At 42.0% G+C, this 23,114-nt stretch overlaps 1 protein-coding gene across 4 annotated transcripts in view; it reads right to left on the reverse strand.

The window, feature by feature from the left end:
- The window catches only part of PDE4D (phosphodiesterase 4D), a 441,471-nt gene that overhangs the window by 29,107 nt on the left and 389,250 nt on the right, over positions 1–23,114 (reverse strand). For all 4 annotated transcript variants that reach the window (XM_086629648.1, XM_086629649.1, XM_086629650.1 and 1 more), the window contains exon 6: positions 21,963–22,075. In XM_086629648.1, coding sequence (XP_086485774.1) covers positions 21,963–22,075 — 113 coding nt within the window. The remainder of the gene's footprint in view (positions 1–21,962; positions 22,076–23,114) is intronic.

Here is a 23,114-nt window from a genome sequence, read left to right on the forward strand (position 1 = left end):
ACAGAGTCAAAAGCATAACCACAACCCCGTGGTTTCATCCATGAAATCACTATCGTGAACAATACCTTATGTAAACAGAAGGCTTTTCAAGTTTTGTCCTAAAAAAGTTTAAAAAATTACCTTTACTTGAAGAGAGATATATATAGATATTTATATCACATCATAAAACCACAATATTTATAACGTTTTTATGCACATGTCAATACGTATTCACAGTATATTGACACAAACATACAATATGTCTGCATCACAATGGGAGAAGTTGTGAAATGGATCACATTTTCTTATACCTCCGGCCTGGAAATGCTGCAAACAAATATCCTGGGCTAAGGCAGTATTTTTTGAAATCTTGCTCAAATTATTGCAATGTTAGTGGAAATACCTATACCACTCAGTTAATTCATCATATCAGCGTATTTCTCCACAGATATCAAACTGTTTTGCTCAAAGTTTCTCTCTGTGTCTACAAAGGATGCTGGCACACAAATCAAACGTGTGCTCAGCTTGCACTGGTCATCAGCTCAGGGAACCTGGAACAAACTGAGAGATTTCACATTTAATATTTTTTGTGTCTAGTTGATATGGGAAAATCCATCATATTTATGCAAGTTATTTTGATGGCACACTTCTCTTGCCTTTACTCCTCCAACTAACTTTGCAAGGAACAATCTAAAACGAATCTTCTAAAACAGCTCTGGAAGAAGCCAAAACCATCACCATGAGAAGGCCCTAACCTGAACTCTTTTTTTAATGATTCATTGCCTTACAATACCCTAGTGGCAATTTGTATGCTTTACAATAATTCTTGTATGTTATAGAAATATAATTTGGATGCAGAAGCGGAAAATAAAATAGAAATTATTTAATTGTCACTTCACTTCCAGGGCTCGCCCCAACACACTTCTTACATGAGCTCTTCAGGCTTTACTGCAGCCAAATCTCAGAACCAAATAGTTCTATGCTCCCTCAGAAGATCTACTCTCTGGCCTCCCAGCCTCCTTTTAGGAAGAGTTCTCTTTTGGAAGAGCAGAACCAAGACCTGTCACATATTCAAGGTAAAACATTTAGTCCCCTTCCCTTAATGCCTGTATTATGTAAAACGCATATATATGGTGAGTTGTACAGGATGGTGAGACAGCCATAACAATTCTCAAAATAAAATAAGGAAAAAAAAAGTGAAAAAAAATTCAGATGTGGGACAAAAGAAAAAGACTTCCTCCTTAAAGTTGCATCCATGGATGGCATAGCAACTCATTCTTTGTCACATCTTTTTGTCCATTTTTTCTTAGAGACTGCTGTTGGGAAGGATCTGCTACTGCTGCTTCTGGTCTCAGAATTCTTTCCATTACACATATCCATTCCTGTCTTGAGACCAATGATGACCAAAAAAAGCCAGAGCACTGCTATCATCTTCGCTCCTTCTCCTTTACCTGCAAACCAATATGCATCCTGCCTCCCCACTTCCTCCAGGCAAAGCACAGTGAGGAAGCTGGGTGGAAATCTCAGCCTCAGACACAGCTGCACCATTTAGCTTGTACCATATTTTGTTCCATTGAGCTGTCACTTCTCTGCCATGCTTTGAATCTGCATATTTTCCAAACAACATATTGATACCTACTCCCCGATTCCCCAGGTGCAGCCCCAGCCAAGGATGCTTTATCAGGGCAACTACTACATAAATAAAACCGGCAAGTTTTTCACCTAGTGGAGTCTCGGGGCTGTCCTTACGCTCCTCAGCAGTAAGCTCCTACACTTTATAGACACTTTAACATGCTTCACAGAAAGCAAAGAGGAAAAAATCATCTGACTTGAGAAGACCAGTGCGACCTAGTATATGCATCTCCTTTACATGGCTACACCTACTTCAAAGCAGCTGTGCAGAGACTTTCAGTCCAAAGGCTTTACGAAAAGAAGAGTAAACATGCCAGAGGTACTGTAATGAGTTAACACTTCAATAATGCACCTAAAATTATGCAATCTCAATATTGAAGGAATGCTGCTGTTAATAAAACACGTTGTGCCATTGAGATAGACGTGCTCTTAGTTCCAGCTAACCGCGCGTGCCCTGTGGTACAGGAATTCCTACAACTTGTATGCGTTATTCCAGCTATGGCAACTGCAGACACCTTTTCTACAGCTTATTTGCATAAGTAAGATTTACAAACTACATCAGTGTAACGCCTCATAAAGACACTCATATGGGATAAAAGGGATAAGGGATAAAAACACAGTGAAATTTAAGCCTTTCCCAAGACAACTTGTGCTAAATCCATAAAGGTATTCACCTTTATGAGAAATGATTCTTGTCTAGAGAAATGATAAAGATGATTTATTCTAATATGAAATGCTCCTCTACAAATGAGTACTTTGTCATTCAAGTATCGTGAAAAGACAAATAGGATTTTTTTGTCTAAAATGTATTTTTAGGAAATTCTAACATTTCCCTTCCTACTGAATGAACACTTCATTCTTACTGAATGGAAAAGATTTGGCTTTAAATATATTTGACAATATTATGTCTTCTTTTCCTAGTTCATATCTAGTTAGCATTTGCCTAGTTAACACTGGCAGCCACATCTCACAGACACAGTAGGTAAAAAATACAAGTGAAAAATTCCAGCTTGCCATCAGATGAAAGGAAGAATACTCCACTTATTCCTTGATCAGCTCACAGATCTCATGTAACTCTCAGACTGTTACTCACAAAGAATCTAAAGATATCTAGAAAGAAAAACTTTTGCAGTTTTCCTCTCCTTTTGTCCTTTATGAGGTTTTTTCTCCTCAACACAAGTGTCAATTTGGGCTAAGAGATGGCTCTGTAACAAAAAGGAATCTAAAATGCAGAACCATTTGAATAACTTACTCACATTTTTACATACATATATATGTATATGCACCCTACAAGTAAATACCTACTCCGTAAGTATCTACTGTAGCATAGCCATATACCCATATTATGCATTTTTGCAGACAGCTATGTCTAACAAATGTGCAAAGAGGAGCGATACTTCACTCACAGAGCTATGATGTCACACTCACCCTAAGACTGATAGAGTACATCAGCAAAAACTGGGCTTTAAGGATATTGCCTATTTCACGCAGAAAATCGGCTTGCTATGTAAGGACAAAAAACAGCTTCACTGGTTTTGCTGGATTAATCTTACTTCTCTTGTAACGTGACATTCTTATTTTAATGAGGTGTTCCTACTGTATACCTGGCCAAGCACATGCTTTAACAGTTCATCAGAAATCTTGTTGAAAGTTTGCCATTTCATACTAAAAGAAATGAGTCTTCTAATAATCTTTCTTAAAGCTTGTCATGCTTAACTCACGTGCTGTCCTTGTGAAAAAGCAAAAATTAAATATTACTTTTTTTCCTAAATCTAGCATGTATGAAAATCAAATATGAACCATACTATTTCCTATCCTTCTAAATACTATTGCTCACTTTACAAAAAAACACAGAATGTAAAAAGCTATCCTACAAGAAAAAGCAATCACACTACAGACAAAAGCAGGGCATTGTGGGCTGCAAAGTAACTATTAACACTGCAACAAGCCCAGTACAGCTCTGATATAGACACATCTTAGTGAGTGCCTGTTAATCATCCGCAGTAGATACCAACATTTTGAAAGCAGACTGCAAGTGGTTTCATGCCATTTTCAGGCTCCAGTTCTTATTTAACCATGGCCTTTATAACTAAAGTGCATCTGATACTGTCATTGTTCTTTCAAGGAAAAAATCAGCAAGGGTTCTTCACCAACCAATATCCATTCCAATGTGTCCTTCATACTTTTCAATTGATTACGTATTTAGATGAAGTAAACATGCTCTAAATCTACTCAGATTCATAAAAAATTAAGATCTATCCATCTAGAACAGGAGAAACAACCAGTCTCATACATTACACCCTTGTCTCATGTCTGTAAGGAAACACAAAAATATAGAGCTGCTTTTTTTGTCCAAGCGAGTGCTTCACCCAAATGCCTCTAGGTCAATTTCAGCACATGAGCACGAAACCCAAGCGGTTTCCAGTCCCGCAGTCAGGTGTACTGTGAGGTTGGGTTTACTGGTACATGAAAGAGATGGAGACAAGATAACAAAACAAGGCCAAAGGCAGCTCCATAGTTTCCTGAGCCACGTACTTGTTACCTGTATGATTTAAACCCTCTTACAAGAAGTCTCAATATTTACATGGGGAAGCTCGTGTCCTTACTCCGCGTCCGTTGACACCAGTAATTTGCCTCTGATCCCACAGATAGGATCTGAGCGTTTTTCTGGTATTTTCCTTCCCCATATCCCACCCCACATTGCGGACTGTTGTGAGACGGGAGTTCATCCCGAACCGCTCTCGTGCTCACGCACCCTCCAGGCTGGAGCTGGTTCTTGTCTCACCAGCTCCGCGGCCACGGGCTACTGGCAGGAGCCCTCCCAAACACGGCCGGTTTTGCACTAAGTTTTGTTTCAGGTAGCTACAGGGCACTGCTGAAGCACAACTCCTACACCTATCCATCTCCAATACAGTCTCATCACAACAGCTGAAAGGATTTTGTAGGAGCCCTCTCACCTGAGTGAACCTGCTTCTTGTCACAAAACGAAACCAAGACCAAACAAAGCACCAAGATTATCTCAAGTCACACAATACAGCAGTATAGGAGTATAAACGTATGCATTTCTCGTTAACTTGGTAGAACTGGATTTCAGATAAGCAGCACCCTTCCAGTAATCCTCCACCTTTTTTTTTTACACTATTTTTGCATTATTCACAACTGCTTGTTCAAACACAGAAAACATTGATGGATAGAGGAAGAGCAACTGACATCATCTACCCGGACTGAGCCAAAGCATTTGATACTGTCATAGAATCATAGAATGGTTAGGGCTGGAAGGGACCTTCAAAGGTCATCTAGTCCAACCCCCCTGCAAGGAACAGGGATATCTCCAACTAGATCAGGTTGCTCAGGGCCTCATCCAACCTGGCCTTGAATGAACCTATCCAAAGCATTTGATACTGTCCCACACAACATCCTTGTCTCTAAACTGGAAAGACATAGTTTTGATGGATGGACCACTCGGTGGATAAGGAACTGGCTGGATGGTTGCACTCAAAGAGTTGTGGTCAACAGTTCAATGTCCAAGTGGAGGCCTGTGACGAGTGGTGTTCCTCATGGGTCAGTACTGGGGCCAGTGCTATTTAACGTCTTTGTTGGAGACATGGACAGTGGGATCGAGGGCACCCTCAGCAAGTTTGCAGATGACACCAAGTTGTGTGGTGTTGTGGACACGCTGGAGGGAAGGGATGCCATCCAGAGGGACCTTGACAGGCTGGAGAGGTGGGCCTGTGAGAAACTCATGAAGTTCAACAAGGCCAAGTGCAAGGTCCTGCACGTGGGTCGGGGCAATCCCAAGCACAAGTACAGGCTGGGCGGAGAATGGATTGAGAGCAGCCCTGAGGAAAAGGACTTGGGAGTGCTGGTGGATGAGAAGCTCAACATGAGCCGGCAATGTGCGCTGGCAGCCCAGAAAGCCAACCGTGTCCTGGGCTGCATCAAAAGGAGCGTGGCCAGCAGGTCGAGGGAAGTGATTCTGTCCCTCTACTCAGCACTCGTGAGACCCCACCTGGAATACTGTGTTCAGCTGTAGGGTCCCCAACATAAGAAGGACATGGAGCTACTGGAGCAAGTCCAGAGGAGGGCCACAAAGATGATCTGAGGGCTGGATCACCTCTGCTATGAAGACAGGCTGAGAGAGTTGGGGCTGTTCAGCCTGGAGAACAGGAGGCTCCGGGGTGATCTTATCGCAGCTTTCCAGTACCTAAAGGGGGCCTACAGGAAAGCTGGAGAGGGACTTTTTACAAGGGCGTGTAGTGATAGGACAAGGGGCAATGGATTTAAACTGAAAGAGGGAGATTTCGATTAGATATAAGGAAGAAATTTTTTACATTGAGAGTAGTGAGGCACTGGAACAGGTTGCCCACAGAAGTTGTGGATGCCCCATCCCTGGAAGTGTTCAAGGCCAGGTTGGATGAGGCTTTGGGCAACCTGGTGTAGTGGAGGATTTCTCTGCCCATGGCAAGGGGGTTGGAACTAGATGATCTTTAAGGTCCCTTCCAACCCTAACCATTCTATGATCCTATGATTCTATGATTAACATTCTTATGCTAGGTTTTCTAGAAGAATAAATAGTAGGGAATATACAAATAGTTATCCAGGTTTATCTGCCACATCAGTATACTCACCCCTCAGTAATGTTACAGTAGGTTGCTCCTGATCAATCCTGGTTTGACAGAGCACCAATAAATTGATATTTACAAGGAAACAATTTTACCACTAAATCAATATTTCCTTCGCAAATGCTCAAATACCGCTTGTATTTAGCAATTTCCAGTATGTACCCTAACACCATGCAGTAATCACCTTTTGTAAACACTGCTTTTATCCATGGTTTATAACCAGTGAATGTTTTATATTTAACAATGATTAAATGTATATTAGTAATAAATTGATATAAAAGCTTTAGCTTTTATAATTTAGGACACTTATAAACTTCCATAGCATAGCAAAGCATTAAAGATAATTTCATTTGAAATGTAAGACCTCTGTTCAATCAATGATCCATGATCACTATTTTCTTTTCCAAACACTAAACTGTAACAAATCCTGCTATTCATGCAAAATTAGAAACTGAAAGTAGACTAAAAATCATGAAAATAACATCACATACTGAAAACTGATGAGGTTCCACTAACAAAAGAAAGGTATCTCGTTAGATTGCAGTATGTTGTCTGATGAACTTGCAATATGGATACAAAATACACAGACATTATTCAAGTAAAAGATTACTAACTTTTCATTATTATTAGGTATCTTATCAAGAAACAAGGCATTTTTCATATTTCAGTCCTCTTAAATAGATACTTTCAAGTCTCTACAAAAACCACTCTTAGTTTGAAAAACACCTGTCGTGGTTTTAGGCTGATCCAGCAACTAAAACTCACACAGTCTCTCCTTCTCCAGTAAAGTAGAGAGGAGAGAAAAAAAAACAAAGGGACTGAGGGTTGAGACAAGAACAGAAGGAGCACCCACCAACCATGGTCCTGGGCAAAAAAGACGGGTCTTTTCTCAAAGCAAAACAGTTTATTAACGATTACTTAGAAGGACAAAGGGAAACAGAGAAACCGATTACTTGAGAGGACAGAAAGAAACAAAACCAGATCTTAAAACCGACACCTTCCCCCCCCCCTTTCCTTTTCCTCCCGGCTCTACCTCCTCCCCTCAGCAGCACAGGGGGCAGGGACTGGGGGAGTGCAGGTCAGTTCATTCCATGCAAAATTTTCCTACCCACGAGGAAAAATCCACAAACCTCTCCAGCGTGAGTCCAGCCCACTGGAAACAATCTTTCCCCACAGATTGCTCTGGTGTGGGCTTTACCACAGTCTCGGGTACTTAGGGAGCTGTAGCCACTCGCTCCGGCGTGGGTCGTCACGCAGACTCCAGATGCCTCTCTGCCTTGTCGTGCACCCCAACACGACCATCCTCAGGCTCAGGCATCTTCTCCCCACGGGCTGAGAGTGGGTCTCTGCTCCACCGAGGCCGTCCTGGTTGCAGGGGGGCCGCCTGCCATCTCCCCACCAGCCGCAGGGGAAACTCGGCTCCGGCACACCTCCTCCCGCTCCATCCTCACTGACCTGGTGTCGATGCGGCTGTTTCTCTCAGATCTCAGTCCTCTCCAGGTGAACTCAGCCCAGTGGGCACCCCGGGAGTGGGGTGCCCCTGAGTTCCCCAGCTGGCTCCGCCGCCGCCATTCTCCGTGGGCGGTGCCGGCCCGACGCAGGCAGCTGCCCGGCCGGGAGCCAGGGAGCGGGGGCAGTGCCCTCCTCCCTTCTCTGCTTGATCCTGGGCGAAGCACCTTTTCCGGTCCCTTTGTCCTGACTTAAATAGGGCAATTCGCAGAGGCGCCCTATTGGCTCAATCCCGAGGGGGATGGCAGTCTGATCTGGTGGCCAGAACTAAGCCTAACCTGGTTCCAAAACCGGGGAGGTCGCAGGGACCAAAACCCCTCTCCTGCCACCAGAACCAGCCCCCCCTCCACATCAAACCATGACAACACCTTAAAATCAAACAAAATCAATAAACTCTAAATAGACATGGCAAAATCTTCACCTTTGGCTTGCATACTTTTTAGTTAAAAAAAAAAAAAAAAACCAACAAAAAAACTTGGCTGCTTTTTGCCCATTATGCATTTACATACAATGTCTGGAGCAGCTGGAAAAAGCTCTGAGCAGCGCATCAAGAGACAGTGAGAGACCTCGGTGGATGGAGAAAGGCATCAGCCTGTTCTTTTACATGGGGGCTCACACACAAGCAGCACAAGCCTATTTTTGCCATCAGAAGGGCAGAAACGTTAAAAAAGCTGACAGTCTGCAACAAATTAAACTTCCTCCAGTCATCCAAAACCCCTGCTTAACAGCATTAATTCTACTAATTCTTTATCAAAGAGATAACAATGCCACAGAAAACCAGCTACAGGCTCCATCCACAGCCTGATGAAGCAAATGTAAAGACTCTCATTAGCTCCAGCAGCCATTAGATGAAGTTCTAGCTGAATCTAACCAAACTGTTCAAATGCCTCAAGCAACAGTAGCAATGCTCCAGTACCATCCTCCAGCCCCTCCTATGCCATACTTTTGCTCAATCTCCAAACCAGAGAACAAAACTGAAACGGTGCAACAAGTGTAGCTCATTTGTGTTGGACTGTACAGTAACTAGGGAGTTTACGTCTTGTCTAAGGCAAATTCCATTAAAAATGAGTTAGGATGTAACATTTGATAACTTTGGTGAATATTAAAGGTAATTTTCATACGCGCTTCGTGAGATTGATATGCCTATCCTATTAATTACTGCTTAATTTAATGCTACGTGTGTAAAAAGCTTTTAAAAAACAAACATGCTGCTGCTTTTTAGCCAATTTTCTCAGCACACATTAGGTGACATGAATTCCCAATATTGCTCAGTTCACTGTAAGCACAACACATATTTTTCCTGACTTAACCAAACATTCATCTTGTCTACTGTTCAGTGCACTGCTGTATTAATCACCTCATATCAAAATAACAGCATAAATACATAAAGTCCCAAGTCTTGATTACAAAATTTTCTAAGAGTAGAACTATGGAGCAAAGCTGAGCTATTCATCCGACTGTGCAAACAGACTCCATGAAGTCCCCCGGTAGTCAAAACATGCAAGTCAAAATGGATGTTATCACTTCCAGCACTGGCACCCAGGAGCAAGCTGCCCGGCAGACACAGCACGGGTCGGCGCAACTCTCACCGTTCAACACAGCTACGTGCATCAGCAACGGCAAGAGACTGTCCCCGGGCAGGACGTGGGGTGAACAGACAGACTGGAGAACAGATAGACTGGGGTAGAGCATGCTATTTCACAACAGCCAAGATACTGTAGAAGGAACTAAAAAAAAAAAAAAAAAAAAGAAAACAAAAAAATAGACCTCAGATGACTCCTCCCTCCCTCAAGAGCAATTAAGGCATGGTTTCATACTTAGGCACACTACTCAAATGACGGCATATAACAAGATGTGAGACCAACATCTGTCCTCTCAACCTCCAGCCCCAGGTCGGTCAGGCAGATTTAGTTTTCTACAACTAGGACATTTTTCAAGCTCTGATAATAACTGTAAGAACAAACCTAAAACTCCTATATACATCAGTATGGTTTTATGTATACCACATCACACAGTCATCAAATTCTTTTTCTTTCTGCGGTTCTACTTTATCCCAGTTTTATTTTGTATTGTTATTCCTATAACCAATCTATCTTTCACAGCTCTATGAAACAAAGATCAGATTGCAGATGTATATTCCTGGCCACTACAGAAAAATCATTACTTAAATTTTAGACCCCAAACACCAATATTTGTTTCTGCAGAAGTTTTCCAGGACACTTTATCTTCTTGTATTTAAATTTTAGTCATTCAGTCATTCCATTTTAAAAATCAAGTTCTGTAAGCAAGGATGTACTGAAAGCTGTGTTAGAAATGCCAAGCTCTGACAATGTATCGACCAACTGCATCATCTTCTCGCAGAGGTGAGCTTTAATCGTTCTCCTATAAAAAAGACTCTGAAACCTCTTCAGCAACAATGAAAAAGAGCTGCAGAAAATCCCTCCCAGCTAGCAAATACACATATTTGTTTTTACTGATGCTAAGAAAAGAGGAAAAAGCAACTATTTACCAAATTATGAAATGCAATCTTACCTGGGTCCAGTATTCAGACATACAAAACTTAGGCCATGCTTCATAGCGCAAGGAAAACACAGTCATTTTACTGAGAAATCTGAGCTCTGGGCTTTAAAGTTTATGAATCCAAAGAGATGTCCTATGATTTGTCAAATAATTTATCACATTAATAATTCTCAGGAGTAAACGTGCTGATAAATTTTCCAGCCAAAGCTTCCATCGCAAGTGAAAAAAAATTTCATTTAAAGACATGCTTACATAATTTCAGATTTTGTTTTTTTTGCAAGCTGTCTTCTTGCAAGTAGTGTGTTTCAGAAAATCTCTGATGTGCACATAGTGACTAGCTTTGTAAATCCAGCAAAGATACTTTCTGGCTTCTTGTTGAGCCACACTAGCCTGCATTTACTTCAAAATGGTACACTCATCTCTGCCTGTTGCTATGGCCACACCACACGTCAGGCTTGCACTTTTTTCCTGGACCTGTTTGTTTATGACAGACCTATATGCTTCCTATGATGGTGCCTGCATCTTGCAAGGTCTCAAGTACTTGTCTGTTCCCCTGGTTCTGAGATGCTGCTGTTGAGCATCAGAGGTGAGAGTTTTAATTCACCTAATATGAGCACAGTAAAAACATCTTATCAAATCTGCCCATCACTAACTTTCCAATGTAATTCTAGTATTTTATAGCTTGTTTCACTCATTTCAGCTACTAAACTGAAAACATTTTGCTTGTTTCATGTGTATGTGTAGGGGAGGTCCCTTTGTGCATGGGGGAAAACATGGCCAAAACCAAAGGTATGGTAACTCTCACACTACCCACGCATCACTTCCAATGTATCACGGGTTACCCACCACAGAGTAGGAAGCAAAGTCACCAATGCCACATTTGTGACAATAAAGCTTACCAACAGTAGTCAAAGATTCACGATGTTGCTGGCATACTTAAGAACTCCAACCACCTGCAAACCCAGTAGCAGCAAAGCTTTGAGCCCAGTCATTATCCTTGAAAATCAAATCAAAAGCCAAATATTTTTCTCAAAAAAAAAAAGTTATCAGATCTTCAAACAAATAAAAAACAAAATGTTCCTTGTATTTGTCATTACTTGCCACAGCCCCAGTAAAGTCTGGCAAATTTCAAGCACAGAAAATACATTGACTGCTCAAAAGATTGTGTGCATAAAAACTCTATTTTCTAGTGCATCTTGCCCATTTTTCATTAAAATGTACTAAAAGACACTCAAGTCCATGATGCCTACTTGGCAGTCTACTTTTCAGTTGTTTCTGCTCTTCAAACTCTTTCTTGCTCTATTAATGAAACAGCACTATCTTGTCATTTTTTTTTGTTCTTACACTAATCCCTATTGTGCCTTCTGCTTACTATTCCTTCCTGCTGGAGTTGCACTACTTTTCCAGTGTCCCAAGGATGAATTTTGTAGAAGCACTGTTAAAGAGCACAGCCAAAACATCGCCTCGGGCATTTATCATTTCTTTGTTGAGATTAGTTCCGAAAACTAACAATTGTTTCCTTGTGTCAGCGAGTACACATGAATCATATACTCACTTTGCAAAAATTACTCTTCATTTAGACAACCCTTTGAAGCTCCAATGGTTGGCTGACATATTAAAAAAATCATTGTTTCTACATACAAGAAACCTTCAAGGTGAGGTATGTTTCAGTTTACATTTTGCAGAATGTAATATACATTAGTACCTCAAGAAAGAGGGAAAATATTTGACACCTTCATTTCTAGTCCCTGAAGTGAAAATAACGTTTTTAGTACCACCTAGTGCACTGCTGCCTTCCTGAATGTATTGAGTGGTATCAGTATACAACAAGAGAAGCGTATTTCATTATTAAATTCTATCTATCCAATTGGTGGTCATCTTGTTAAAATCTGATTTGTGATAATTAAAGTATCAGTATTGTTAGTCATTTTGCTCTTGGCCATTAGAAAAGACATCTCTGTTACAACTGTTCATTCTGAATCGCAAAAATCAAGTTTTTATTAAAACGTTAGTATCTCAGCTGGCAGCATAAGGTTGCCTGTAATTCTGGGTAAAATTACTGCATTAAGGCTGTACAGTCAACCTTGGCCACAAGAAGATCAGACAGCCTGGTTTAAATACATTACCGCCTGCTTGAACAGGTCCTTTTAATCATGTAAACTAATTCAATTAAAAACCACACATTATTATATTATATCCATCAAACAATACTTCCAGCTCTATGTATCTGGGGAATATGACTGATGCAGCAGAACGGTTATGAGGCTGTAGCTAACCATACACATTTCCTGTAAGGTCCATCTGTTTATTTCAGAATAAAATAAACACTGACTTTGTTTTGATTGTTTCGCATGACTCTGTAAATTCGTAAATCTAAAACTTTACAATTTTATTCCTGCTTGTGAATTTCTTCAAAAAGACATACTTTAGGCAAAAAGAAAATGCCACTGGTTAGAACGTGGTGCTTATAAACACAGGTAAGCGAAAGCTATCGTTAACCCATGCTGAATTAGCGAAGGAAGGATGATCGAGGAGCTTGAAAACCAGCCCTGACTAGTGCACTTAAAGTAACTGCTGCCTCATTAACATTCTCCCAATGTCTAGTGTTGATGAGAGTGGGTTGCATTCTGATATTCAGGAAACCTGCTAATGAGTGATCTTTCCAGCTGAAAATCTAACGGACAGCAAATGTAGGCAGCAGGGAGCACAGGGAGCCCTGCCATGGAGCTATGCCACAACCGGACAGCGCTGCTGAACACACGAGAACGGCTGCAAGATGCTCTGAAGTATGTTTCTAGACCTGGACTGCCACAAGCACATCTTAACCGCTCCACCTCAGCTCCCCAACCTATGAAACACAAACACTGTTGATCTGTAAATCGAGTGATGTCAATGTCATGGTATGTCACTACAGCAGCACAGCGCAGGCCACTTTTTTTAAACATAACTTGCAGGACAGGTAGATGAAAAAAGGACCTTAAGATCTGTGTTGTTTCACAGGTGAAAAGCTAAGTTAGATATTGGGTGTTAGGTGGTTTATATTCTGGGCTGTTTTAAATAGAGCCATAAGCTACTTTGATACTTTCTGTATAAATTAGAAACTATCCTTGACCAGGAAAGATGAACTATCACTATGCAAAACTACATATGTATATTAATTACAACTCTGATATTTCTTATTTATAACAAAAGATCAAAATCAATCAAATTTAACTGGAATGTCTGCTTCCAGTTTAACTTTCCTTTGTCCTCTTGCTTTCCCTCCCCAAATAAAACCAACAGCAACAATGCATAAACCAGCGGCCTTTCCCATAGCAATTATGAGCAGATGTATTACTTAAACATTGTCCAGCTGAGGGGTCTTACAGAAACATTCAGTCAGCTCCATTTCATTAGCTGACCGCACATATTAATGGGTTACAACTTTATTAATAGAAGCAGCAAGCTGTTTCAATTTTATTTGTAGATAATCTCGTAAACAGGCCCCGCACATCAGCTTGATTCAGCGTTGCTCCGCTGCTTGTGATTGACAGCAGACAACACTACTGCCTGCACAGCTGCGTTTCCACAGGCGGAGCAGGCGAGCAGAGCCAACGACAAGCAGAACTCGCCCTAACACAGCAGCATCTTCTCCCTTGGCTGGAGATTCAGAGGAAGCGGTAGTCCCCACCGCAGCACGGCTCTGCCAGCCGGCACACAACAGTTGACCTGCTCAGAGGCAAACCTCGGCTCAACAGGCAGGTGCTGGCCACCACCCTACTCACATAGATGCAGGAGGAGTAGCGTCACTCTCCATCACGCCTTAGCTTGCCTACATTCAGTTGTGCAGCTCCTTAGGGGACTGGTTGCAAGTAACTAGAACTGGGATCAATTTCTATCAAGATATGCTCTGTTAGAAAAGAAAAACACAACCACAAAACCAACAAACAGAAGAACAGGACGTATTCATGCCTAATACTCTTAATTCTATGGTAAGTCTCCTAAACATGGAACGTTTCGGCAGATGATACCAAAACCACTACTAACGTAACTGAGACAGGAGAACAGTTTCTTAGTGCAGTTTCTTTATGAGGCAGAGGTTGAGTCGACATTTCAGCAAACACCACATTCATTGTACTAAAACTTTATGTAAGAGCAGAAGCTGCCTCTTATTGGAAACACGAAATCCATTAAAAAGAAAAAGAAGAATAAAAAAAAGAATGGCGACTGTTTTCCAAAATGCTTTGTATCCTACTGTCTAACCTTGACCACAGCCACATGCTACTGTGAATACAATGCAGGAGTTCTTGGCTCTGGATACTGTCACAAGGAGCCACCAATATTCAGATACTTATTGTGCCTTTCAATGGTCATGAATTCCACCTTTATTTAGCAAGAAGTTATGAAGTACTAATGTCCATGAAGCCTCTTCCAAGTAAACTCTTTAGGGGGGGAAAAAAAAGCGCAGTATTTTCTATAAATGCCACAAAAAAGCCCATCAATGTCTGCATTTTAACTTTAAATAAATCAAATGCTGGAATAATTTTGTAGTTTTCAAATCCTCTATTATGGGGGTCAAAAGTAAAGTTCTTTTGCCCACATCAAGTTCTAGTTATTTACTCTACAACATTTTGTCTATACTATTCTGTGCCATTATGCTAAAAGGAAAAGAATCTTTCATACTGTGGCATTTCTTATAATTAAAGAAGCTACAAAAAGGGCTGTTTGTGGGCTGGTATGGACCATGTGCTTACATTTATGGAAAAAATTATCAAGTCATTAGTGACGGGAAAGCTATGTCATTCTAGAGGTAGCCAAAAATCTGAAAAGTGTTAAATAATAGCAATCCTCAGAAAGGCACCATTCCTCTTACGTAGCTCTCACATCCAGGACTTTTTAAGCAGCAGGGAATAAGAGATGCAGAACCCAGTTAGCTTCTTCTAAAATTTTAAGTACAGATTGAATCTGTGAGATCAAGGGTTCCTAACTCGTTTTGGAGCCTTGAAATGCCAGTGTTCTTTGTATCAACGGTTATGGGTGAACTCTAGGCTCCTTTCCCCTGGCACAGAATGGGATAGCCTGTGCGGTGTACTCCTGTTTGAGAAGGGCCCTGACAAACAGCAGAAGGGGTTCAACCCACCACCCAATTAAGACGTTTCCAAATCACATATGCCTGCTCGTCATGGCCCTGGGAGGCAAACGTTTGCCATCGTGTACCTACACAAGGAGAAGAGGCTGCTCACAACTCGGACACCTTGAGCTCCACACACCACGTTTACTTCTTTCTTAGCAATGGACCTACAGCTCTATCATACCACTAAAGCCCGCAGCTACTATCCCTGCGGAAGAACAGGGTGTTTCATGATTTTTTTCTCATTTCCCTCCAACTTAACAGCTCCTACAGAAGCAGCACGCATTTGCATGAAAGATTCACCACTGTCCAACTGGCGCCACTACTCCATCCACTTGTTTCTGAGAAGATGGAAGTGTTCACAAATGATAAGGAGAGGTTGCTGCAAGTCATCCTCATGAGAGCGAGTTTCACCATTATCTCACTGCAGCACAATACAGTGCAATGCAGCTCCTTGTGCAATCCAGCCAGCAAAGCGCCATCTCCTCATTATATATATATATATATTTATATACACACACACACAAACACACCTTATTCATCATTGTGGTTTCCTGGGGGCAAGTCTGCTGTTCTCCTTAAGCCAGAGTAGTCTTAAATGGGAGCAAGTAAGGTTGTGCACAGGGAAATGCACTCCAGCCCGAGGTCTTAAAATGCTTTTGGGCTGGCTTCAGCATATGGAAAGGGAGGAGTGTGCTTCTGAAGGTTCCTTCACAGTTCTCTTTTCCTCTTCTCTTGTTATGAAGTACAATAAAATTGAAGAACCCACAGAAATATGCTCTAATTCAAATTCAGGCTCACCACAAACTGAAAATCCTTAATGAATAAAAAATTTCCTGACGCTGCACTCAGCAAGCTTTTTCTTGCTAACAGCTGCCCTTAATTGTAATCTTCATCAGAAGCTTCACTCTAAAGAGCTAACCAAGTCCTTGGATTTTCCTAGAAAGATCTTGGAACATAAGAACCAATTAAACTATCACGTCAGCCAGCCAAGTGCAATGGCATTGCCAGACATTATGTAAGAGGATTGTCACACAAGAAACCCCATCAAGTTTTTCATCTGGATATCCAAGCTCTTTAAATCTGAGAAGCAAAACAGAGATGCTGCTTGTTTGGTAGCAATTTAGTCATTACAAAAATAAATTTTTTCTCTAGTGGTAAGTTTCCGGCACATATTTTTCATGTGCAACAGCTGAAACTCAAGAGAATGACTGATGTTTAAATCCTCCTAAATGGATATGACAACATTATCCTGTCCCTTAATTGGAAACAAGTCACTCTAATCAGTGGCTATGACAGAAGTCAATACAATCTTACTCTAGGTGAGCTTCCACGTTTGGAAAAAGTATGGCAAAAAAAATTTGCTCCTATATATGAAATGTAATTTCTGAAGGCAAGGTCATAACTGTGTGACGAACCTGTCCCCAAAGCTGGCAGCAAGAACTCAAAAAAAGACAATTCTAAAAACCAGCTTGTTAATAAAAGACTTGAGCCAATGGCATGAGCTATATTTACTAGTTCCAGACTCAGACTATGTAGGCTCCTACAAAATTATCGACCACTACGGCACTTCAGCTTTTCCACAGAATAAGACAAAGGTAAAACAGATGGAGTACATCAGGAGCTGGAGCCTGCTGTCAGCTTTATAAATTCTGGGCATGGGGAAACCCAGAGAGCTGCTGTCAGCCTGCGAGAACACGATACTGCTTCTCCATCCAGCGGCAGTTGCCTGCGAAGAGCTGCCAAGAAGCAGGAGGCACTTTCCAGCCCGGCTCCTCTTGCCTCAGCAAGGGTCATGCAGGAACATGGGCAGTAGGGCTCTCCCCCTGGGGAAACCCAGTGGAGCTAAAACAACACTTCTGCTTGAAGCATGCTAAGGATTTTATGCATGGTCCATTATTTGAACTATGTAATTAGTTTAGCCTCACTCTTTCCCTAGGTATTACGTTAGTCAGTTCCCCGTTGCCTTATGTGAGCCTTTTAACGCTGTAAAGAAGGAAAGGAAAAGTACTTTTTAGCAGCAGGAAAATATGATTATAAACCAGCTCAAACTGGCAGGGGACTTAAGGAGGGAATGTAAAAAAAAAATAATAAAAGTAATTGAACAGATATCAAGTTGTCTTTGTTTCCTTCAAGCATAACTTTAGTTTACATTAAATGTTTACAGGTAGGTAATTTTTTAAAATAAAGTATCATTAAGATTATTGATGAAGAATACGTAATGGGTGACAAGTACAGGATCAAAAACATAAACCAAAATCCCAGTAACGTTTGCATTGACTGTTACATTACCGTAGCGTTTGGAAGTTGGTTGACTGATAACATTGATGCTTTAGGCACCTTCAAAGCACTTAACAAACCTCAGAATTCTAAGGGTTTTTTTCAGTAACTATCACTAGGAGCTGTCTGTAAATAGACTTCTGCTTTTAATGGACGAGCATTTGCACGTTCTGGTATACAAGCTGGGCAACTATAATATAGTTTATACTTAAAAAGTAGTTTCATAGTTAACACGGTCAAACTAAATGAAACTTAAATCTTGTTAGCTTTGACACCTAAAAAACCTTCCTGGAGAAAAGGTGTTCACATATGTCTATAGTGAGAAAAAAAATACCCAGTAAATGACCTTTTCCAAACTCTTGTTCATTACCAGTTATCAGCAAATCCTGCAAAAATGCTGTCATCTGCAGCAAGCTTAAAACTGAAAGAGAAGCAACCTGAATTGAAACTTTTTCTATGTCTAAATTCAGATACTCAGACATACAAAAGCAAAACACTAAGGATGTTTGCAAAATCATGATTACAGAAGTGAAAAATGCACTTTTGCATATCAGTTTCACTATAAGTATTACTCCACGTTTGACTAATCTACAATTAATGCTGTCTAGCAGAAAGCAGTTGCTACATCTTTATTATTGGCATTCTTCATCTGTTTATCGTCTGTCATAGAATAACTCTCGCATTGAGAACCAAGGACTTAACCTAGGTACTGAGCACTGGAAGAAGATCGTTCTTCTCCCAGAGAAATTACAAGCTATTAATTCTTGCTTTAATCTTGTCTGGCAGAAAAGGAAGAGGGGCTTATTCCTTAAAAAAGAACAAATGATTAAAAGTATTTTTGCAACATGAAAATTTTTAAAATCATTTGCTTGTACAAGTGTATCAAAGTGTACCTGTGTTAGAAGTTAGAAATCACAATCGGTAAACTAGTACCCCCTAAAAACTATGTTTTTCAACACAGACATTGCTCACAATTCAGTTTAGCAGAAACTGATATGGGTTAGCATCTCTGGAAATCAGAACAGTTAAATACAGGCACCTAATTATGTCCTTGGGATCCTATCTTTAATGACTGAAATTGGTAAACTATTTCCTAAAATTTAATCTATTTCTGTTCAAGTATGCATCAAGCAGAAAAACACAATAGAGCCACAGTCCACTGATGTTAGCCAGTATTAACGGTATAGAAAATCAGAAATAAGTCTCCAAATATGAAAGACATTTTAGTTGATTTTCCAAATGTAAGGTGTCTCTTATTTGTTTTCTAGTTTCAGAGCCTTTCAAGACTTTACAGGGTTTCTACAGGATTATGAGGATGAGAAACTTCCTATGCTTTTAAAAAGAATCCCGGCTTCTCTTGTTAATACCCAATTCCAGAAGCCAGTAATTTAAGAAAACACCGAGTACCGTATTCATTACAACAAAATGACAATTGACAATACTTTTAAATACTATGTCCTTTTGAAATCAGATTTATTTACAAACTACACCTACGGTTGCCCCATCAGCTACTTGATGTGCAATGCCTCCAGGCACTTGGAAATCTGCTTATCACAGGGATGACCGGCAAATGGGACATCATCTGGATATTACAGTCATCCTGGCGTAACTTTGGCAGACAAGAAACATGGTTACCTTCCTACAGAGCTGACCTAGGGCACACTGTCAAAGTTTCTGGAGTTACACTTACTGCCACAGCACACTGGAGCTCATCCGGAGACTGTGAAGAGCACCCTGTGCCTACTGCTTCAAGTAATTCTAAGCAGGGAGAAGAAGGATCTTTTTGTCTATCTGCGTCATCCCACTTTCAGTCATCCAAAGCTGTGAGCTAGCACGTCATAGACTACTGCTAATGGAGCACGAGGGGCATCTAAACAAAACAAATACCTTTGGATTGAGATATGCTAATGCCAGTCCTACGAAGGTATTACTGACGTTAAGGGGATTCCACACAGATGCAATCGACCGTTCAGAGTGCCAACTCACTGCACAGAGAGGGACTGGAGATAAGACTCACTCCCTGCCCTAATTCAGGCATTCAGGACACACAATACGGTCTCCATCCTGGATTTTTTTCCACTACTATGGCAGCCTTTGCACTACAGGCAAAAAAGCTCTTACCTGGTACAGAGCTCAAATCTTATGTCACCTCTTATGTCTCGCACATGTTCACATAAATAAGGAAAACTAACACTGACTAAAATGCTACTATACACACAAAAAAAAAAAAAAGAGAGAAGGGAAGGGAAATTAATAAGGGAAGTAGCTGAGAGTCTGGTAAAAAAAACCCCAATCAATCAATCTTACAGGTTCGTTCTTAAAGAACCCCAGAAATTGGGAAACGTGGTGAAACACGTTCTGTACCAACAACGTTCTTTTTCCTGATTTTCTCATCTGATTTCACAGGATGTACTGTTGGGAGAGAGAACTGGGTACTCTTGAATATTCATTGCTGTACTCAAGTCTATGTCCTCAGCCTTGAGCAAAGATTCTCTACTTCAGTTTCTCTATAAATTACAACAGTACAATTTACCTATATGCCACACAGAGATGTCGCAGTTATATTACAATAGGAGATGTTGTATAAATGTTGTATATGTTTTAATAATCAGGAATAAAAATCATTCTTTAGAACAACCTGTTAACCCACCTAAAATGAAAATCCTGCACTAAATATTCTCACATTATTATATGGGCTTGCTGGCTTATATTCAGTGGTGGTTAACAGCACTGATTTTCATTTTTAAAAAAAATTTCTTTGGGGGGGGGAACAAAAAACACACAAACAGAAAACACGGAAAAGATGTCACAGATTTGTATACAAAAGCAGCATATTTCTCAAAAAAGGGGGGAAAAGTTTGATCTGCAAAACCAAACAGCAGCCATTCCTTCCCAGCATAGCAATACCAGGTTCTTTCTAAATACTGCAACATGTAACAGTAAGTAGCTTTAGACACATAGATCCATATTGGATAGATCAGGTAGACTGAGCCAACACATTGCTGCAATATAAAAATTCCAGGTTTCATGTAAAGCTTGGCATTGTTCATACTGACCTTCGGATTAGCTGTGACAACTACGCTTACTGTATACCCTGTACTGATCCCTTGTCCGCATGACCTTATGCTGGAAACAAGGTAATGAAAAACTTTTTCTGAATCACATTTTCCCTTTAATTTGAATAAACGTATGAAGAATGTTTATCCTGTAATCTACAGAAAACGATTTTTTAACTAGCTCAAACAAACACAAACAAAACATAGTACAGACGTAGCACCTCTGTGTTTACAGTGGCAAAGCAGTAGTCACATTTTATAACGTGGTAAGGGCAGTCAAAGCAAGAGAGCAGAATTTTAAAATGGCATAAACCAAGCCAAAACCACATTATTTTCTGACTTTAAAAAAATCCTAATTGCAACTAAAATGGTTAAAAGGCACTACAATATAGATCATCAGCTGCTTCTGCAGACACGAGGCAAAATCAGCCTATTAATTATAACTTGCCTCTTCTCTCTAATTGTATATGTAGCTCCCCAAACACACCGAGCATCACTTGATGACAAATGCAAAAACTTCTGAAGCAAGACAGCAGACTTACTACTTTGCTTTTGAAAGTTAACTCCAGAAATGTAGCTACATATTGTTCGCAAACGAAAATCATGAGAGAAAGTGGCACTTACGAACAGAGCATGTGGAAACTCTATTTCAAACTCCAAAACAAACACATGCACAGATTACATACCAATACATGGTCCCTGGCCAACAGGCATCCTCATCTGCCAGTAAGGGAAGGCAGGGTGCACTCTGTCTCAAAAACACACCTCTGGATCTAAGTGTCTATGGCAACTATTGTGATGGCATCTCAGTTCTGAGTGCGTTCTTTCACAACAAATAGTGTTATGAGAGCTGTTAGCACTACTATTTACAAATAAAATTCAGTCTGCAGCTCCCCTGGGATCAAGATCTACCTTTATCACCTTTTCACGATACCTTCTACATCATTTTCTAGGAAAGACCCCTAGTTCAGAATGGGATGCTGGGGGGGGGGGGAGGGGAAGCAACGGAAGGATTATCACCAGCAACCAAAACCAATCTTGGGTGCAGGGGAGAGGACTGTTACTTCCTGCGGCAAGTTTCTCAGCCCGGGGCTGTTCCCCCCCGCGGACCCCCTGCCGCCGACGCGGGGGAGCGCGGCCGGGGCAGCCCAACGGGGCCACAGCGCGACCTCCCCCCGGGGCTGCCGCTGGCGGCTGCTCCGCCTCCGTCCCGCAGCGGGCTGGCGGGTCCCCGCGGCGCGAAGAGCCTCCTACCTTGTTCGAGGCCATCTCGCTGACGGAGTGCCTGGTCTGCAGGGTCTCCAGCTGGTCCAGGCACCAGTCCAGCTCCTCCAGGGTCTCGCTGGCCAGTTTTTGGTAGGCCTCCTCTGCGAAGAGACAGGGAAAGGCGTACTCAGTTCGCAAGCGTTTCACAGGGCTAACGGCTAGCTCCAGCGGGTCCATCCTCCGCTGCCCGGTGCCCACGCATGAGTGCTGCTCCCTCATATTGCCAGCCCGGGCAGCGGGCGGCGCGGCGCTGCCCCTCCGCGGGGACGCGCTCCTCTCCAGAGGCACCGGAGCGGCGGCACGGGCAGAAACTTTCTGCCGGCCGGGCTCGCCGCCTGCCTCGCCTCGCCTGCCCGCCCCGGGGCCGTGGCCGGCCGCAGCGCCGCCCCTTCGCGGGCAGCGCCGAGCTCCCCGGGCGCGGAGCGGCCCCGCGGCGCTGGGAGGCCGGGCCTGCCGTCGGGGGGGCGGCGCGGGCAGGGATGAATCAGCGGGGCCGCCGGCCGCGGCCACCGTGCTTCCTGTTTTGGCAGCTCCCAGCGTTGCCGGTCGGGACCCGCCGCCCCCCGGCGGTTTCACACCCGGCCCCCGCGGGGAGCCCCGCAAAACCCGGCGCGGAGCACCGAGCCGCCGCGCTGGGCCGTCTTCCCCGAGTTTTCTTACCGACCCACGGGGGGTACCATGAGAATTCACTGGTTAATGTTTGTAAAGTGTGGGAAGCTGTAAAAACACGTGTGAGTGCTCGGGATAAGGGTGACCCGTCGAAACAACAGCTGTTAAAGGAGTGTTTAAATAACCGCAGTAGTGTTTGCTCTAACCCAAAAGCGTGCGCAAAGTATCGCGAGTTGGCTACACGGTTTGGGAAATGGACCCAAAACTAGTATGGAAAGTCATGATTTAACCAAAACTGCTGGATGTCACATTGGAGCTGACTGTCTTACAACTTGCAGAAGTTTCACTTATCAGAGAGGAAGCCGTTCCCGGTTCTTCTCCAACAGCAGGAGATCTGCTGATATGCAAATAATTTCAGAAAAATAATCCCACGTCTAGTGTGCAACCCTCACCTACAAAGAGTGGCTATTTTAAATTTTTTTTTCCTGATATAGATCAGAAGGGGAAAATGCTTCTCCACACTGAACTCAG

This window comes from Tauraco erythrolophus, chromosome Z, assembly GCF_009769465.1.
Source record: "Tauraco erythrolophus isolate bTauEry1 chromosome Z, bTauEry1.pri, whole genome shotgun sequence".
In the NCBI taxonomy this organism is placed as follows: Eukaryota; Metazoa; Chordata; class Aves; order Musophagiformes; family Musophagidae; genus Tauraco; species Tauraco erythrolophus.